Source organism: Myotis yumanensis, unplaced genomic scaffold (genome assembly GCF_028538775.1).
Source record: "Myotis yumanensis isolate MYYU_CA2020_CCGP unplaced genomic scaffold, mMyoYum1.0.hap1 SCAF_7, whole genome shotgun sequence".
In the NCBI taxonomy this organism is placed as follows: Eukaryota; Metazoa; Chordata; class Mammalia; order Chiroptera; family Vespertilionidae; genus Myotis; species Myotis yumanensis.
In genome coordinates, this window is record NW_027223758.1 from 451157 (window position 1) to 471277 (window position 20121).

Consider the following 20121-nt stretch of genomic DNA (forward strand, 5'->3'; position numbering starts at 1 on the left):
CCCTCCCTGGCCTTCCCACTGCAGTTTGACAATCAGTTTGAGGCAGCTCTGCCTCTGTATCTATTATTGTTCAAAAGTTTGTAATGGTCTTTATTATCCATGAATGAGTGAGATCATGTGGTATTTTTCCTTCATTGACTGGCTTGTTTCACTTAGCATAATGCTCTCCAGTTCCATCCATGCTGTTGCAAATGGTAAGAGTTCCTTCTTTTTTACAGCAGCATAGTATTCCATCGTGTAGATGTACCACTGTTTTCTAATCCATTCATCTACTGATGGGCACTTAGGCTGTTTCCAGATCTTAGCTATGGTGAATTGTGCTGCTATGAACATAGGGGTGCATATATCCTTTCTAATTGGTGTTTCTGGTTTCTTGGGATATATTCCTAGAAGTGGGATCACAGGGTCAAATGGGAGTTCCATTTCCAATTTTTTGAGGAAACTCCATACTGTCTTCCATAGTGGCTGCACCAGTCTGCATTCCCACCAGCAGTGCACAAGTGTTCCTTTTTCTCCACATCCTCTCCAGCTCTTGTCGTTTGTTGATTTGTTGATGATGGCCATTCTGACAGGTGTGAGATGGTACCTCATTGTTGTTTTGATTTGCATCTCTTGGATGATTAGTGACTTTGAGCATGTTTTCATATGTCTCTTGGCTTTCTGAATGTCCTCTTTTGAAAGGTGTCTATTTAGGTCCTTTGCCCATTTTTTGATTGGATTGTTTATCTTCTTTTTGTTAAGTTGTATGAGTTCCCTATAAATTTTGGAGATTAGGCCCTTATCAGATATGACGTTGGCAAATATGTTTTCCCATGAAGTGGGTTTTCTTGTTGTTTTGTTGATGGTTTCTTTTGCTGTGCAGAAGCTTTTTATTTTGATGTAGTCCCATTTGTTCATTTTCTCTTTAGTTTCAACTGCCCTAGGAGCTGTATCAGTGAAGAAATTGCTTTGGCATATGTCTGAGATTTTGTTGCCTTTGTATTCTTCTAGAATTTTTATGGTTTCCTGTCTTACATTTAAGTCCTTTATCTATTTTGAGTTTATTCTTGTGTAAAGTGTAAGTTGGTGGTCTAGTTTCATTTTCTTGCATGTATCTGTCCAATTTTCCCAACACCATTTATTGAAGAGACTATCTTGACTCCATTGTATGTTCATGCCTCCTTTGTCAAAAATTAATTGAGCATATTGGTTCGGGCCAATTTCTGGACTCTCTATTCTATTCCACTGATCTATATGTCTGTTCTTGTGCCAGTACCAGGCAGTTTTGAGAACAGTGGCTTTGTAATACAGCTTGATATCTGGCATTGAGATCCCACCTACTTTGTTCTTTCTCAGGAACGCTGCAGCTATTCGGGGTCTTTTTTTATTCCAGATGAATTTTTGGAGAGTTCGTTCTAGATCTTTGAAGAAGGCCATTGGTATTTTAATGGGAAGTGCGTTGAATTTATAGATTGCTTTGGGTAGTATGGACATTTTAATGATGTTGATTCTACCAATCCAAGAACATGGTATGTTCTTCCATCTCTTTATGTCTTCCTCTATCTCTTTTTTCAACGTCCTGTAGTTTTCTGAGTAGAGGTCTTTTACCTCTTTAGTTAAGTTTATTCCTAGGTATCTTATTTTTTTTGGTGCGATGGTAAATGGGATTGTTTTTATAATCTCTCTTTCTGAAAGTTCACTACTGGTGTATAGAAATGGCTCGGATTTCTTGGGGTTAATTTTGTACCCTGCTACATTGCCAAATTCATGTATTAAGTCTAGTAGTTTTTTGTGGATCCATGTCATTTCTAAGGAGGTTTTTTTGTTTTTGTTTGTTTGATTTTTAAGATTTATTTTTTAAAAGAGGATTTTCTTAAGGAGGTTAATTTTTTTCTTATTTTTCAATTTTAAAAGGAGTGTTTTTGGTTTGGCTTTGGGGTTTTTTCAAAACCAGGTCAGAAGGTCAAACCTTCAAAGTGCATGCAAGCTGCTCCTCCTAGGGGGCCCGGACTGAATGTTCGAGAGCATCTCCAGGAAGGCCTGTGGGGATGGTGCCTCCACCTTCTGGAAGGATTTCTGAACTCTGCCGAACAGGATGAAGTAGTTTGCCTCCAGCCAGATGAATTCCGAGTGGTTCTCATTGAACAGGATGAAGACTCCAGGGCGGCGCCTGGTCAAGACGAACGTAGGGAAGTTAACAGTAATGGTTTCTACACTCGCTATAGGAACACATTCTGCGGGTTTGGGGGTAATTCTGGTCTCCTGAGCTCAGGCCAACAGGCAGAACAAATGGAACAGGCTGCTCCTCCAAAGCTGCAGCCCTGGACTCCCCGACGCTCGCCTGGGCAGGGTCTTGCCAGCCATGGCCCTGGCTTTCCTCAGTCCCGTGTTCTTGCTGCTGCTCCCAGATCACCTGCTCGCCAATCTACTGGACCACGCTGCAGAGCTCCTTGAAGTTGCAGAAGATCTCACCATCTGGCTGGTGGATGCGGCCCATGAGGTGGATCTCTACCTTAGTGTTCATGAACTGTCCCGTGATGCGGGTGACCCTGGCATACTTCCCGCCATTTTGGCCCCAGTAACTTGGCAGCTGCCATTTTGTTTTTAAAATATATTTTATTGATTTTTTTTTTCCAGAGTGGAAAGAAGAGGGATAGAGAATTAGAAACCTCAAAGATAGAGAAACCTCAATCAGCTGCCTCCCGCACGCCTCCTACTGGTGATGTGCCCATAACCAAGGTATATGCCCTTGAGCAGAATCGATCCTGGGACGCTTTAGTCCGCAGGATGGTGTTGTGTCCACTGAGCCAAACCCGTTAAGGCGGCAGCCGCCATTGTGAAATGGCAAAGGTCAATCCCTCTCTTTAATCCTCTCCCTGCCGCCCCACATCCCGCGTTTTAACTTCCGAGTTTGGATAGCACAAAATGCAAGTACAAAACATTGCACAAGTGTACATTTTACTATACGGAAGTGGATTAATATCTTTGTGTCATTGGTGTGTGTATTTGTGTGTGTGTGTGTGTGTGTGTGTGTGTGTGTGTGTGTGTGTTTTAAAATATATCATTATTGATTTCAGAGAGGAAGGGAGAAGGAGAGAGCGATAGTACATCCACATTGAGAAAGGATCACCGATCAACTGCCTCCTGCACACTCCACATGGGGATGTAGCCCCCAAACCAGGCATGTGCCCTTGACCAGAATCGAACAAGGGAGGATTTGTGGTCCACAGGCTGACACTCTATCCACTGAGCCAAGCCGGCTAGGGCCATTTTTCTGTTGTTGTTAAAAAACAGATTGGAAGGGAGAGGGAGAGGGATAGGGAGAGGGGAGGGAGAGGGAGATGGACAGGAAATTGATTTTCCACTTGTTTATTCATGTGTCCCTTGATTTAAAAAAAAAATACAAAACTAACAACGAGAGAATTTGTGGTCTCTACCCTGGGACCCTGGCCTGTGTTCTGAGGGCACTGGAAAAAAGGAAAGTGACTTGTTACCATGGCCTTCACGAGTCCAAAGACATGTGATCCTAGAGGCATAGAAAGATAATAGGCTCAGACACCAGTAAGGTCAAAGAAGATCTCTCTCAGGGAAGATACCCGGCCTAGGGCATGACTACACACTCACTATACACTGCTTACTACTTTTAAAAGCCTTTTATTTTCAGAACATCCTGGGTGATTTCTTTAGGTGTCTGAGTTTGCAAGCCCAGGCTAGGCCTCCCAGGAGTGGGTCAGGTGAGCATGTGGCCCCTTTTCATCCACAATGCAAAGCTTCTTATGTATTTACACCTTCCATTTTATCCTATGGCATTCCATTTCATTTTATTAACTGATGTCTCCCCCGATACATTCAATTGCAAAAACAACAGCAAGAACAACAAAGAGAAAATAAATCCCCCATTGTTGTCCCTGGAGTACTCGCCTCTTTTAGGCTTTCAGAGCTCCCGGGGTTTCAAGGGTCCAGGTCCACAAATAGTGTTCAGGGTACATCCATTCGGTCCTCGGTCACACCCAATCCCCCCAAACACACTCCCAGCCAAACACACACACACACACGCACACACACACACACACACACAAACACACGAACAAAAAGAAAAAAATATCTCCAGTCCCCCTTTCACTGCCATTCCGCCTGCGGGGCCTTTCGCAGGAAAACACAGGTGGTGGACGCCAGGGCATAGGGTATAGTGGGTAAGGGTTAGGGTCAGATCTATGGTCAGGGTCAGGGTAAACGTAAGTGTCAGGGTCAGGTCATGGTCAGGTTTGGGTAAGGGTGAGGGTGAGGGTAATTCGGGTTAGGGATGGGGTTGTTAAGTTTAGGTTTAGGGGTTCTGCACAGAACCCTGCAGAACGCAAGACTGGGCCTGCTCCGGCAATCAGCACCCAGTGGTGGGAGAGGTCCAGAATCCCCGGAGGTGCAGCCCTGGAGTTGGGGAAGGGGTGCAGCTGGAATGCCACTCCCACCCAAACCGGAGGCCCTGGGAGGCATCTCATCACTGAACTTGTAGGTTCTCTTGATTTTCTAGAAGGTTCCAACAACTCTGGGTTTAGAAAGCCTTCACCTTCTTCCACCTTCGAAGATCTGCATGCTTACTTCCTGAACCATCTCCTGCAGCACTGTCCCTCTCCTTCTCTTTTGACTTTGTACTGTCCTGATTGTGGCTGTCTCTTGTTGAAAGCTTTTCTGGATGGTTGCTAACATCTATGCTTCTACTTCTACGACTTTTCCCACCCAAATCATCTTCTCTGCGGCCCATTGTAAGGGGAGAATTCCTGATATGAGGTGGTAGAAAACTCTCTGGAGAAAAGTTCTCTCCATTTGCTGACTGTCGGGGCTGTGCTCCAGCAGCATAACCTGTAACGTTTTTCGTACCACTCCCTGTATTTCCTCTCCCATTCTCTGTAATGCTCTTTTACAAATGGGTCTCTAAAGTTAACACTCCTCTCATCATAAGCTTTTCTGTCAAAGGATGGTGGAACGTCTCTGTATCTCTTAAAATTTCTCGTTCTGTTTCCCCTTGTGGTACAGTGCGTTTATTTTGAGACAGTCCCCTAAATGCTTGAGGGGACCTTGATCGCAAAGGATGTCGCCTATATAGTAGTGACCTTGACCTAGATCGACGACGATATCCATGAGCTCTAGACCTAGACCTTGGGAGGTAACTTCAAATTTTGCCTCTGCCTGTTCTGGGGCATGGCAGTGATCGCGAATAGGAATGAGAGTGTGAATGGCTAGGTAATCGAGAATGAGAACGTGAACGCCCTGAACCACGTCTTGATTTTTCGTAAGCAGAAGGACTTCTGTGGTATGAGGAACCACGATAGCGATATCTAGACTTAGACTCTTCTTGTAGCCGTCGCTGCTCTCTATAGAATTCTTCCCTGGACATAAGTGGTTCTTGTGCTGTTGGTGTGGTATTGGAGTAAGCAGTCTGCACTCCTGATGATACCCAAGGTGCTGATAAATTGGCAGAAGGACTTCTGGAGTATGCGGAACCACTGTAGGGATATTGAGACTGTTCTTTTAGCCGTCCCTGCTCTCTGTAGAATTCTTCCCTGGACAGAAGTGGTGCTTGTGTTGTTGGGATGGTATTTCAGTGAGCAGTCTGCACTCCTGATGATCCCCAAGGTGTTGATATTTTGGCAGAAGGACTTCTGGAGTATGAGGAACCACTATAGGGATATTTAGACATAGACTCCTCTTGTAGCCGTCGTTGCTCTCTGTAGAATTCTTCCCTGGACAGAAGTGGTGCTTGTGCTGCTGGGATGGTATTTCAGTGAGAAGACTTCACACCTGATGATACCCAAGGTGCTGATAAATTGACAGAAGGACTTCCGGAGTATGCGGAAACACTGTAGGGATATTGAGACTCTTCTTTTAGCCGTCGCTGCTCTCTGTAGAATTCTTCCCTGGACAGAAGTGGTGCTTGTGTTGTTGGGATGGTATCTGAGTGAGCAGTCTGCCCTCCTGATGATATCCAAGGTGTGGAAAAGTTGGCTGGCACTGCAAGGAACCCAGGGGAGGGACGCTATACCCAGCAGGTGTTAACTCTCCAAGCAAAGTTGGGGTTCCGAGCACAGTCATCTGGTAACCTTTCTCATCCACAAGGGCAGTCATTGCTATTGAAGAGATTCCGTTTGAATGATAGAAGGCGAGGGCTGTGGCCGGCAATATTTTATGATCAGAATCCCGGAAAGGCCCATCTGGTTTTTTGAGTGGACTGATATGGAGACGGTTGCAGTTACATCGGGTACAGGCACTGGGGTAGATTAATTTCCAGGAGCAGCAGGGGCTAAGGAAGACTGATTAGAAGTGAACGAAGGTATAGAGAGAGCCGGGTGGCCTGATGAAGACGCCACTGGAATCATCGGAGGATCTTGCAGTCTTGATATTGGAGATCTCATCAGAGGCTGTCCATTCCGCTGAAGGAGTGGTCTCCGAGGCGATATCGGCGGTGGTGGTGGGGGTAACGGTTTCCGTAGTCCTGTTGTAGAACCACCAGTTCCATTTTTGAAGTTATTAACAGCCTGTCGCAAGGCTTTATTGGCAACTAAACCATCGGGAGAGATATCATGTTGATGTCACGTTGGGCATGTATGGTCCTCTGATTCCATGAGCGCTGTTCTTATACACTCATCACAGTAGCTTTTCGCACAGCAGGGAATGATAGCTGCATCAGTCACGATGTCTTTGCAGATGAGACAGAGCAACTCGTCTGGGATAGGGTCGTCCTTTTCAGAAGACGAAGAGGGCTCCTCTGGGAAGAAAGGTGGCTTTTCTTTCTTCCCAATTGCATATGCCTCTGCCTCTATAGTCGGTATTGCGTATGTTCCGGTGCTGGTGAGCTTTGCACCTTTCATGGTAGGATCTGTCACTTCCATCATGAAACTTCTGGGGATTCCCGTGCTCTTTTTAATCCCAGGACGAGATTCGAAGTTTTTGTCCCCATTGGTTGGGCAATTCTTAATATAATGGCCAGGTCTACCACAGCGGAAACAGGTGTAAGATGGAGGTGGTGGACCTAGAGGCTTCTTCATGTAATTGATGGGGTCGTATGCACGGCCAGACTGACACATCATGGCTTTAATTTTATCTTCTTCAGAAGCATTGGCTTCAGCCAGATTGGCAGTCTTTGTAAGCTGGGCCAGACACATAGGTGCAGAAGAGTCGTCAGTGACTTTTGAAGTTCCCATCGCTGGTTCAGTTCGACGTATAACGTCCGTCTGGCTTGTAGATTTCACACCTCCAATAGGAATTCTTCTAACAATGACAGATGGATTCTTAGGAATCAGAGCATTATCATCAGTGTACTCTTCCGTGGTCTGCGAGTTGCTGATCTGCAGGTCGCACTTGGCAGCTTTCAGCTTCTCTCTCCCCAAAATCTGCTTCCTAGGTCTCGGTGGGAGATGTGCCGCCCATCAAAGGTGACGATGGCATAGTTGAGTGTGGAAGCGAATTTATAATGCACACAGGACATGGTGCCAAAGGACTCCTCAGTTTGGGCGAGGAGACGTGGACACGCTCAGTACACGTATACTAATGAACTGAAGAGCACAATATGGGCATACACAGAACACTCGCAAGACACCGAAGGACCGAAGGCCTTGGTTTGAACACCCCCTCCCCACAGCAGGGGCGTGAGAACCGCAATCCAGTCCCGGACTGCGGAATCACTTTCTGTGCAGGAGGGCGGGCCAGGGTGGGAGGGCCCTGGGCTCTGCCAACGGGCACCACGTCACCCTTGCCGGGTCCCCCTCGCTCAACCTCAGGGCCAGCAGGCAGTGCAGTCACCAGCGGTGAGTCAAAACGTTACAAGTACCAGTGACCCAGCGAGGTCCCGGGTCCTTAGTGCGGCAGCACCTCCCGGGGGCTCTTTCCGTGGTTTGGGGGGCCCCGGGCCCCGCGAGAAGACCAGAGTCGGCGAAGAAGAAATGACACGCAGACGGCCGTCAGTGGATCAGCAGCCTAGCCAGGTTCTAGCCAGGTGCTTCAGCGGCTTCTATGTCCCGGGACCGGGTCTTGGCGAGACGTCTCCCCTCAAAGCTCCCTTGGAGAAGGAGTTGGCGACAGCGACCAAGACAACAAGCCTAGGGCTGAGAAGCTCCGCACCCAGGACCCTGCTTTCTTTTATAGCGCCAGAGAGTGGTGGGAGGAGCCAAATCAGCCTCTCGACCAATCAGCCGCCCCCTGGACTGTGAAGTCACAAGTTGGGTGCACATGCCCCCAAGCTAGGCCCCGCGAAAGTACCGAAAGGAAAGGTCCTGCTGAACCTGATATTCATTCCTCAAAGGGAATGGGCCGGGCGAGGGTGGAGGGTGGGGGGTGGGGGGGCGGAAGCGGGTAGACACGAGACGCAAACACACAGCATGAAGCTGGCCTTGGAGGTCATGGGAGGCAGAGGCTGAAGTTGATGTGAATAAAATGTGTATGGTTTTGTATATTAGCGTGCCCCCTGCTGGCCCTTCCCCACTCAGGTCAAGTCCAGGCACCAGCCTCTGGTTGCAGGAGAGTGGCTTGCATTGGTGCTTTTCGACCAGCAGAGGGCGGGGACGGCCCCGCCCTGGCTCACCCCGCCAGTCCCCCCACCTTCCCCTGCGCCATGCTCCCTCTCTGGATGGATGGGATGGTCAGGCCCCCGCCCACAGGCTGGATCCATGTCATTTCTAAGGAGGTTTTTTGTTTTTGTTTGTTTCTTTGTTTTTTTTTAAGAATTCTTTTAAAGAAGGATTTTCTTAAGGAGGTTAATTTTTTTTTTTAATTTTCAATTGTAAAAGGAGTGTTTTTGGTTTTGGTTTTGGTTTTGGTTTTTTTTAAAACCAGGTCTGATGGTCAAATCTTCAAAGTGCATGCAAGCTTCTCCTCCTAGGGGGCCCAGACTGAATGTTCGAGAGCATCTCCGGGAAAGCCTGCGGGGATGGTGCCTCCACCTTCTGGAAGGATTTCTGGACTCTGCTGAACAGGATGAAGTATTTTGCCTCCAGCCAAATGAACTCGGAGTGGTTCTCATCGAACAGGATGAAGACTCCATGGCGGCGCCTGGCCAAGACGACCGTAGGGAAGTTAACAGTACTGGTTTCTACTCTCGCTATACGAACACATCCTGCAGGTTAGGGGGTAATTCTGGTCTCCTGAGCCCAGGCCCACAGGCAGAACAAATGGAACAGGCTGCTCCTCCAAAGCTGCAGCCCTGGACTCCCCAACGCTCGGCTGGGCAGGGTCCTGCCAGCCATGGCCCTGGCTTTCCTCAGTCCCGTGTTCTTGCTGCTCTCGCTGCTGCTCCTGTTCCCAGATCACCTGCTGGCCAATCTACGGGAGCACCCTGGAGAGCTCGTTGAAGTTGTGGAAGATTTCTCCATCTGACAGGTGGATGTGTCGCATGAGGTGGATCTCTACCTTAGTGTTGATGCACTGTCCAGTGATGTGGGTGACCCTGGAATACTTCCCGCCACTTTGGCCCCAGTAACTTGGCAGCCGCCATTTTTTAAAAATATATTTTATTGATTTTTTTCCTTCAGGCTTTGAAGGAAGAGGGATAGAGAATTAGAAACCTCAAAGATAGAGAAACGTCAATCAGCTGCCTTCCGCACACCTCCTACTGGGGATGTGCCCCCAACCTAGGTATATTCCCTTGACAGGAATCGATCCTGGGACCCTTTAGTCCGCAGGATGGTACTCTGTCCACTGAGCCAAACCAGTTAGGGCGGCAGCCGCCAATTTGAAATTGCAAAGGTCAATCCCTCTCTTGAACCCTCTCCCTGCAGCCCCCCTTCTCGCATTTTAACTTCCTAGTTTGGATAGCACAAAATGCAATTTCAAAACATTGCAGAAGTGTACGTTTTACTACACGGAAGTGGACTAATATCTTTGTGTGGTTGGTGTGTGTGTGTGTGTGTGTGCGTGTGTGTGTGCGTGTGTGCTTGTGTGTTTGTGTGTGTGTGTGTGTGTGTGTGTTTTAAAATATATAATTTTTGATTTCGGAGTGGAAGGGAGAGGGAGAGAGCGTTAGTACATCCACAATGAGAGAGGATCCCTGGTAAACTGCCTCCTGCACACCCCACACTTGGGACCCACTCCGCAACCCTGGCATGTGCCCTTGACCAGAATCGAACCCCGGAGGCTTCGTGGTCCACAGGCTGACACTCTATCCACTGAGTCAAACCGGCTAGGGCCATTTTGCTGTTGTTGTTTAAAAACACACTGGAAGGGAGAGGGAGAGGTAGAGGGGAGGGAGAGGGACAGGGAGAGGAAGAGAGAGAGGGAGAGGGAGAGGTAGAGGGTGAGGAAATTGGTTTTCCACTTGTTTATTCATGTGTCCCTTGCTTTTTTTCTTTAAAAAAATACAAAACTAACAATGAGGGAAATTGTGGCCTCTACACTGGTACCCTGGGCTGTGCCTTGCGGGCACTAGAAAAAAGGAAAGTGACTTGTTACCGTGGCCTTCACGAATCCAAAGACATATGATCCTAGAGGCATAGAAAGATAATAGGCTCTGATACCAGTAAGGTCAAAGATGATCTCTCTTAGGGAAGATTCCGGCCTAGGGCATGACAACATACTGACTATACACTGCTTTCTACTTTTAAAAGACTTTTTATTTTCAGAACATCCTGGGTGATCTCTTTAGGTGTCTGAGTTTGCAAGCCCAGGCCAGGCCTCCCGGGAGTGGGTCAGGTGAGCATGTGGCCCCTTTTCATCCACAATGCAGAGCTTCTTTTGTATTTACACCTTCCATTTTATCCTATGGCATTCCATTTCATTTTATTAACCGATGTCTCCCCCAATACATTCAATTGCAAAAACAACAGCAACAACAACAACGAGGACAACAACAAAGAGAAAATGAATCCCCCATTGTTTTCCCTGGAATACTCATTTAGGCTTTCAGAGTTCCCGGGGTTTCAAGGGTCCAGGTCCACAAATAGTGTTCTGGGTGCATCCTCTCGGTCCTCAGTCACACCCAATCCCCCCCACCCACCCCCAGCCAAACACACACAGACAGACGCACACACACACACAACACACACAACACACACACACACACACACACACACACATAAAAATAATCTCCAGTCCCCCTTTCACTGCCATTCCGCCAGCGGGGCCTTCCGGGGGAAAACCCATGTGGTGGACGCCAGGGCATATGGGATAGTGGGTCAGGGTTTGGGTCAGATCTATGGTCAGGGTCAGGGTAAACATAAGTGTCAGAGTCAGGTCATGGTCAGGTTTGGGTAAGGATGAGGGTGAGGGTAGTTTGGGTTAGGGATGGGGTTGTTAAGTTTAGGTTTAGGGGTTCTGCACGGAACCCTGCAGAACGCAAGGCAGGGCCTGCTCTGGCAGTCAGCACCCAGTGGTGGGAGAGGCCCAGCATCCTCGGAGGTGCAGCCCTGGAGTTGGGGAAGGGGTGCAGCTGGAATGCCACTCCCACCCAAACCGGAGGCCCTGGGAGGCATCTCATCACTGGACTTGTAGGTTCTCTTGATTTTCTAGAAGGTTCCAACAGCTCTGGGTTTAGAAAGCCTTCACTTTCTTCAGCTTCGAAGATCTGTATGTTTACTTCCTGAACCATCTCCTGCAGCACTGTCCCTCTCCTTCTCTTTTGATTTTGTACTATCCTTCTGATTGTGGCTGTCTCTTGTTGAAAGCATTTCGGGATGGTTGCTACCACCTACGCTTCTACTTCTATGACTTTTCCCACCCAAATCATCTTCTCTGCAGCCCCTTGTAAGGGGAGAATTCCTGATATGAAGTGGTAGAAAGCTCTCTGGAGAAAAGTTCTCTCCATTTGCTGACGGTCGAGGCTGTGCTCCAGCAGCATAACCTTTGTAGTGTTTTTCATACCAATCCCTGTATTTCCTCTCCCATTCTCTGTAATGCTCTTTTACAAATGGGTCTCTAAAGTCAACACTCCTCCCATCATAAGCTTTTCTGTCATAGGGTGGTGGAACGTCTCTGTATCTCTTAAAATATTCACGTTCTGTTTCCCCTTGTGGTACTGTGCGTTTATTTGGAGACAGTCCCCTGTAGGGATATTGAGACTCTTCCTTTAGCCGTCGCTGCTCTCTGTAGAATTCTTCCCTGGACAGAAGTGGTGCTTGTGCTGCTGGGATGGTGTTTGAGTGAGCAGTCTGCACTCCTGATGACACCCAAGATGCTGGTAAATTGGCAGAAGGACTTCTGGAGTATGCGGAACCACTGTAGGGATATTGAGACTCTTCCTTTAGCCGTCGCTGCTCTCTGTAGAATTCTTCCCTGGACAGAAGTGGTGCTTGTGTTGTTGGGATGGTATCTGAGTGAGCAGTCTGCCCTCCTGATGATATCCAAGGTGTGGAAAAGTTGGCTGGCACTGCAGGGAACCCGGGGAGAGGGACGCTATACCCAGCAGGTGGTGACTGTTCAAGCAAAGATGGGGTTCCGAGCACAGGCACCTGGTAACCTTTCTCCTCCACAAGGGCAGTCATTGCTCTTGAAGATGTTCCCTCTGAATGTTCGAAGGCGAGGGCTGCGGCCGGCAATATTTTAAGATTGGAATCCCAGAAAGGCCCATCTGGTTTTTCTGAGTGGATTGATATGAAGACCGTTGCAGTTACATCAGGTGCAGGCACTGGGGTAGATGAATTTCCAGGCACAGCAGGGGCTAAGGAAGACTGATTAGAAGTGAACGAAGGTATAGAGGGAGCCAGGTGGCCTGTTGAAGACTCTACTGGAATCATCTGAGGACCTGGCTGTCTTGATATTGGAGATCTCAACAGAGGCTGTAGATTCAGCTGAAGGAGTGGTCTCCGAGGCAGTATCGGCGGTGGTGGTGGGGGTAACGGTTTCCGTAGTCCTGTTGTAGAACCACCAGTTCCATTTTTGAAGTTATTAACTGCCTGTCGCAAGGCTTTATTGGCAACTAAAGCATCGGGAGAGACATCATGTTGATGACACGTTGGGCATGTATGGTCCTCTGATTCCAAGAGCGCTGTTCTTATACACTCATCACAGTGGCTGTTCGCACAGCAGGGTATGATAGCGGCATCAGTCATGATGTCTTTGCAGATGAGACAGAGCAACTCGTCTGGGATAGGGTCGTCCTTTTCAGAAGACGAAGAGGGCTCCTCTGGGAAGAAAGGTGGCTTTTCTTTCTTCCCAATTGCATATGCCTCTGCCTCTATAGTCGGTATTGCGTATGTTCCGGTGCTGGTGAGCTTTGCACCTTTCATGGTAGGATCTGTCACTTCCAGACCATGGATTGAACCCAAAACCTAGGTATATGCCCTGACCTGGAATCAAACTCGAAACCATTTAGTGAACAGGACCGTGCTCCAACTAACTGAGCCACCCAGCCAGGGTTGGGCAATGTCTCTTGAAATGATTGCTTCCAACTAGAGTATTGTTCACTGAAACCCAGTATGACCTTAAGTCATACTTGATCCAGTGCCCCTTTAGTCACTTCTTAGTCACTTTATTCAATGACAATACAGTTACTGTAAGAGTAGTTATAAAATAACTTAAAACTTGATGGTAGTAGGTACCCAAACTTGCTCCCTTTTCATTGTAGTATATTTTAAAATCATTGTGAAAAGACCTTTAATATTTTCTTTAAAACCAAAGTCATATGAAACATAGTTTTAATGTGCTCTTATTTATTTTTATAATGTCACAAAATCATCTTGAATAAGAAGTGACAAATCAATAAATATCCTTTGGGGGGGGGCAGAGTAAAACCACATACACACAAAAAGAAAAGTGAAACCACAAAAAGTCATTTCATTTTTTAATTCTACCTCTGTGTCGGGAGCCAGTCCATCCTTGCTGCTTGACATAGTTGCTGCAGGGAAGAAACATCTGCACAGCATATGTTTCAAGGGACTTGGTGTCTATGGCATACTGTTCTTAATATGTTTGCTCCCCTTAGCGCTAGGTGTTTTAACCAAGGTCACCTCTCGAAGAAAGGTTGTTTCCGCAGGTAGGGATTTTCCCCTTAAGTAGGGAGGGAATAAAATCCCTTAACTAAATGCCAGGTGGGTAGTTAATCACTTTAACTACGAACAATCACCCTTAAGCTACATAATCTTTACTCCCTGGAATGGAGATAAGAAACGCCCTAACCTTTGGAATAGAGATTGATAGGATTGGAATCAACTAGCATAAATACAGATGTAACAAGACAACAGGACACCCAGAACTGCAGAACGGGGCGTGCGCTGCGCCCTCACCCGTCCTAGTCCCCGCGCCTGCACCGGCCCCAGCCCCGGGCCTGCACCCTCCCCGCGCCTTCCCCAGCGCAGGCCGCCAGCAGTCAGCCCGGGCCTGCCACCGCGCCCGCGCAGGTGGCCAAGGCAGACTCACCCAAGACCTTGGTGCAGCCGGCGCCCCCACCACCACAGACCCTGGCGGGCAGTTGCCCAGCCGGCGCGGGGGCCGGCATGATCCTCTGGCCAACTATGCAAGGGTTGCTGTCCACGGCCACCGGCCTCCCGCCGCCCGCCCCCGGCACCCCTACCGGGCTGCCCAAGGGCTCTGCCAGCGCGGTCACCCAGAGTCTGCCCAGGACGCCTTGGGTCACTACCAGCGGTATCCGGGCCACGCTGACGCCCACGGTCCTGGCCCCTCGTCTGCCACAGTTGCCCCAGAACCCAACAAACATCCAGAACTTCCAGCTGCCCCCAGGTATGGTCCTCGTGCGCAGCGAGAATGGGCAGTTGTTAATGATCCCTCAGCAGGCCTTGGCCCAGGCCCACGCCCAGGCCCAGCCTCAGACCACCATGGCACCCCGCCCTGCAACCCCCACAAGTGCCCCACCTGTCCAGGTCTCCACCGTCCAGGCACCTGGGACCCCTATTATTGCCCGGCAGGTGACCCCGACGACCATAATTCAGCAGGTGTCTCAGGCCCAGACCACGGTACAGCCGGCCGCCGCGCTGCAGCGCTCACCCAGAGTGCAGCCTCAGCTTGTTCTGGGTGGTGCTGCCCAGACAGCTTCGATTGGGACGGCGACAGCTGTCCAGACGGGGACACCTCAGCGGACTGTCCCGGGGGCCACCACCACCTCCACAGCTGCCACGGACACTATGGAAAACGTGAAGAAATGTAAGAACTTTCTGTCGACGTTAATAAAGCTGGCCTCATCAGGTAAACAGTCCACAGAGGAGACGACGGCGGCGAACGTGAAGGAGCTGGTGCAGCACCTGCTGGATGGAAAAATCGAAGCGGAAGATTTCACCAGCCGGCTGTACCGAGAACTTCATTCTTCGCCTCAACCTTATCTTGTGCCTTTCCTGAAGAGGAGCTTGCCCGCCTTGAGACAGCTGACCCCTGACTCCGCAGCCTTCAACCAGCAGAGCCAGCAGCAGCAGCAGCCGCCTGCCCCGCAGGCCACCGCTGCACTCACAGCCGTGGTGCTGAGCAGCTCCGTCCAGCGCACGGCCGGGAAGACGGCGGCCACTGTGACCAGCGCCCTCCAGCCCCCTGTCATCAGCCTCACGCAGCCCACACAGGTTGGCGTTGGCGAGCAGGGGCAGCCCACACCGCCGGTGATCCAGCAGCCTCCTAAGCCCGGAGCACGGATCCGGCCCCCGCAGGGGACGCCGACGCAGACGCCCACGGTGGCCCTCGGGCAGCCCCACCACCGCCTCCTGCAGACCACACCCCAGCAGACCCAGCTGAACCCACTGCAGCCGGTCCCGGTGGTGAAACCTGCTGTGTTCCCTGGAACCAAAGCTCTTTCTGCTGTCTCGGCCCAAGCAGCTGCTGCGCAGAAAAATAAACTCCAGGAGCCTGGGGGAGGCTCCTTTCGGGACTACGATGACATTAACGATGTGGCGTCCATGGCTGGAGTAAACCTATCGGAAGAAAGGGCAAGGATCTTAGCCACGAGCTCTGAGGTGGTGGGCACGCTTACACGGTTTTGCGAAGACGAAACCTTCCTCCTGCCAGCGCTTCTGCAGAGAAGGATATTGGAAATAGGTAAGAAACACGGCATAACGGAACTGCACCCCGACGTCGTGAGTTACGTGTCACGCGCCACGCAACAGAGGCTGCAGAACCTCATGGAAAAGATATCAGAAACGGCTCAACTGAAGAACTTTTCTCATAAGGATGATGACAGATACGAGCAGGCGAGTGATGTTCGGGCTCAGCTCAGATTTTTTGAACAACTAGATCAGATTGAAAAACAGAGGAAAGATGGACAGGAAAGAGAGATTTTAATGCGAGCAGCCAAGTCTCGCTCCAGACAAGAGGATCCAGAACAATTAAGGCTGAAACAGAAGGCGAAAGCGATGCAGCAGCAGGAGCTGGCGCAGATGAGACTGCGTGACGCCAATCTCGCCGCGCTGGCAGCCATCGGGCTCCGCAAGAAGCGGAAAGTGGACTCCCCGGGACCGGGCTCCGGGACAGAGGGGTCCGGCCCGGGCTCTGCAGTCCCCGGCAGCTCCGGCATGGGAACCCCCCGACAGTTCACACGACAAAGGATCACGCGGGTCAACCTCAGGGACCTCAGATTTTGTCTAGAAAAAGAACGCGAGACACGCCGTTCACTGTTGCTCTATAAAGCGTTCCTTAAGTAGCACAGGACCTGCGGCATCTCGTTAGAGACGCCTGGGGACGTTTTTATATATTTGCAGATGACACCTTTTTGTAACAAGCAAATGGGATATCTTTTAAAAAACAGCCACCTCGACCAGAACTTGGCCAGAACTTCACTGGAGGTCCTGACCAGGACTTGGCTAGACATCCTGGTTAGGCTGCTGATCAACTGAACGCTGTCTCCGTGACATTCCTTCTTCGCCGACTCCGTCCACACCTTGGGGAACCCCTGGACCTGCTGGAGTTGGACCCCAGCATCTGGCGCCCAAACAGGGACAGCAATTGTCTTGATTACCAGTGATTTGAAATAAGTTTTGAAATTAGAAAGTGTAGTAACCTTCTACTCTTTTTTTTCCAAGATTGTTTTGCATTCTGGTCACTTGCATTCCATATGGATTTTGGTATCAGCTTTTACATTTTTGTAAAAGAGCCTTTGGGATCTTAATGAGGATTGATTGAGCCACTAGATTGCCTTTGGTAGTGTTTCCATCTTAACAATAATACTGCTTCTACTAATCCATGAACATGGGATGTATTTTCATTTATTAAGTCCCCTTTCGTTGATTTTTACAATATCTTATACTTTTCACAGCATAGGTCTTGCATGTCCTTGGTTAAATTTATTTTTTACATGCCTTGATATATGATTATTTTCTTAATTTACTTTTGGGATGTTAATTGCAGATACATAGAAATAAAACAGGGGAGAGATCAACCAAAGGACTTGTATGCATGCATATAAGCATAAGTGATGTACGTAGACAACAGGGGGTGAGGGTGAGGGCAAGACTGGGGGGATGAGGGGACAATGAGGGGATAAAGACACATTTGTAATACCTTAATCAATAAAAAGTTAAAAAAAAGAATAAAAAATAAAAAAATAAAAAACAGCCACCTCTTTGCCACGGAACCGTTTTATATTCCTGTTTCTAAGTCAACTCTTCAGTCCGGAAGAGAACAAGTTTCTGTAACAGAGAAAACAGAGGCCCATGGGCACTCTTAACGGATAACTAAATCTTAACTCATCTTTGATTGAGTGGCCTTCTTGCCAAACAAGCCATATATAGAAGCTGACAGAATCGTTTCGCAAATAATTAGCTGCCCTATGTCGCCTCCCAGCGGCTCTTACATTATTTGTGCATTTGGTTTTAGTTCAGCCCCACTTACTGCCTAGGTGTGTGTCTGCAAGCCAATGACCTCATTTCATTTATTTTATTTTTGTATCAGTCAGTTGGCAAAGCAAACTGATTTTTAGACTGTTTATCCCCCTTCCCCGTTCAGCACTAGGAACACGGCCCACCACGGCCTCTGGGTGAGTCACTCTCCTGCCTCACGGAGCCGGCCTGGCGGCTCCTGGATGTGTGGCCAGCATCTGTACAGATGCATTTCATTTGCTATAGTTTGTAAAGCTGTAAAGTTAAAAGAAATGAAAACCTTTTCAGCATAAATATATTTTACTTGCACTGTGTTTTTTAGCTAAAAGTGAAAACTTAGATGAAATAAAATCAAAGTTGAGAAGAATCATCAAAAGACTTTCTCAGTGTGAATCAAGTGTTGAGAATGGCTGGTGTATTTTGTCAGTAATTGTACATATTTTGGCACATAACATGAAACGCCTCTGTAAACTGTAATTATTTTGCTAAGAGACTGTGTGCGAGCTGTGGGCCCTTTACAGATGCCCAGAGCAAGCCCCTTCTTTGTACCTATTTTTTTTTATTACAAATAGACTAATTGGTTCTTTATATTTTCAGAGGTTATTGTATTAAATTGCCTATTGATAGTACTTTTATGACTATAAATACTTGGCTTTCTCCGTGGGAGCCTGGCAGTAGACTGATTCGCCAGAGTGGGAGCTGAAAGATCAGTATTTTTTACCGACACCTGAGAACTGTTAACACCTTTGATTTTGTCTTTTAGGAAATCCCGTCTTTCCATTTTTTCATGTAAATTTTGCACAGTTACTTGTTCATATGTAAATATTTTACTTTCAAAAATGAAGTTTTTAATTGCTATTGTTTTATATAGGGTTGAAAGAAAATTAACTCCTTTATTAGAAACAAATTTATCTGAAAAAAAAGAGAGAGAGAGAGAACATGGACACAGAACCTGGCTGGAGAACCACCAGAACTTCTCTGGAGATCCTGACCAGAACTTCTCTGGAGATCCTAACCAGAACTTGGCCAGAACTTGGCTGGAGATAGGGACCAGAACTTGGCTGGAGTTCCTGGCTAGAGATCCTGGCTAGGCTGCTGATCAACTGAATGCTGCCTCCGTGTCATTCCTTCTTCGCCGACTCCAACACCTCTGATCTCCTTTCCTTTCATTTGGATAGGGTGGGAAGTTTATGATATTTTAATAGCTACATATGATTTAGTACTATATTCCTCACTATATAACACCATGGTGTTTTCTTGCATCAAAATCTTCAGAAGTGCTCCACTTACCATTGTCTCCTAATTCAGACTTCTTAGGTTTACTTAAACATTTTATAATCTTAATTCAAACTATCAAAATCTTCAGAAGTGCTCCACTTACCATTGTCTCCTGATTCAGACTTCTTAGGTTTACTTAAACATTTTATAATCTTAATTCAAACTATCTTTCCAGATATAGGCCCCATTATCTATTAGATTTCCATCCAGCAAAACTATCTCATTATCTTTGGGTTTACTTTAGCTTTTCTTTTTTTATCTTTGTACTTTATCTTCAACATTCCTTTTCCTCCTTCTTGCGCTAGAAGCTGGCATACTGTTGTGGACCACTGTTCGCGAGAATGAGATCACCTACTCCAATCAGGTCTTAGCAGCAAGCGAGGATTTACTGAAAGCTGGCCAGCGACTGCAACAGGTCCTGCACAGAGGGAGCCCCATCCTGCTGCAGCCCCGAGCCTTTCTCTAATAGCCTTTTTAAAGGGTGTCACAAGCTCGACAGCAGGCAGTGTGGTGTCACACCTGGCTGGAGCTTTTAACCACAACCCATTCTTTGAACAATCCAGAGGAAACTACCTACTCTTTGTACAGATTGACATCAAGATACATAGAGTAGCCGAAACCAGTTTGGCTCAGTGGATAGAGCGTCAGCCTGCGGACTGAAAGGTCCCAGGTTCGATACCCGCCAAGGGCATGTACCTTGGTTGCGGCACATACCTACTAGGGAGTGTGCAGGAGGCAGCTGATCGATGTTTCTAACTCTCTATCCCTCTCCCTTCCTCTCTGTAAAAAATCAATAAAATATATATTTTTTTAAAAAAAGGTTTTTCCAGACAAAGATGATAGAGGGAGGGTGTTCCAGGCAGAACAGAGCATCAACAAAGGCCAAGTGTGCCTCATCGGTTGGACATCCACCTGTGAACCAGGAGGTCACGGTTGGATTCCAGTCGTTGGGGACTCAATCCCCAGTGGGGGGCATGCAGGAGGCAGCCGACCCATGATTCTCTCTCATCATTGATGTTTCTACCTCTCTCTCCTTCGCCCTTCCTCTCTGAAATCATTAAGAAGAAAGAAAAAGAAGAGCCCTGGCGGGTTTGCTCAGTGGATAGAGCAGTAATGGCGAACCTTTTGAGCTCAGCGT

At 48.1% G+C, this 20121-nt stretch overlaps 2 protein-coding genes and 2 pseudogenes across 2 annotated transcripts; 1 reads left to right on the forward strand and 3 right to left on the reverse strand.

The window, feature by feature from the left end:
• Nucleotides 1-4528: 4528 nt before the first annotated feature.
• Nucleotides 4529-6099, reverse strand: LOC139014299 (E3 ubiquitin-protein ligase RBBP6 pseudogene; annotated as a pseudogene).
• A 464-nt stretch (nt 6100-6563) lies between these two features.
• Nucleotides 6564-7175, reverse strand: LOC139014380 (E3 ubiquitin-protein ligase RBBP6 pseudogene; annotated as a pseudogene).
• A 1644-nt stretch (nt 7176-8819) lies between these two features.
• Nucleotides 8820-13787, reverse strand: LOC139014300 (E3 ubiquitin-protein ligase RBBP6-like). Its single transcript, XM_070421299.1, is given in 5 exon segments — nt 8820-9018; nt 9293-9390; nt 11441-11516; nt 11518-13226; nt 13749-13787. Coding segments are annotated over 5 exon segments (2121 nt in total).
• A 356-nt stretch (nt 13788-14143) lies between these two features.
• LOC139014301 (transcription initiation factor TFIID subunit 4-like) lies at nt 14144-16532 on the forward strand (the record flags this gene model as incomplete). Its single annotated transcript, XM_070421300.1, is given in 2 exon segments — nt 14144-14229; nt 14231-16532. Coding segments are annotated over 2 exon segments (2388 nt in total), but the record flags the coding sequence as incomplete, so codon positions are not given.
• Nucleotides 16533-20121: the final 3589 nt, after the last annotated feature.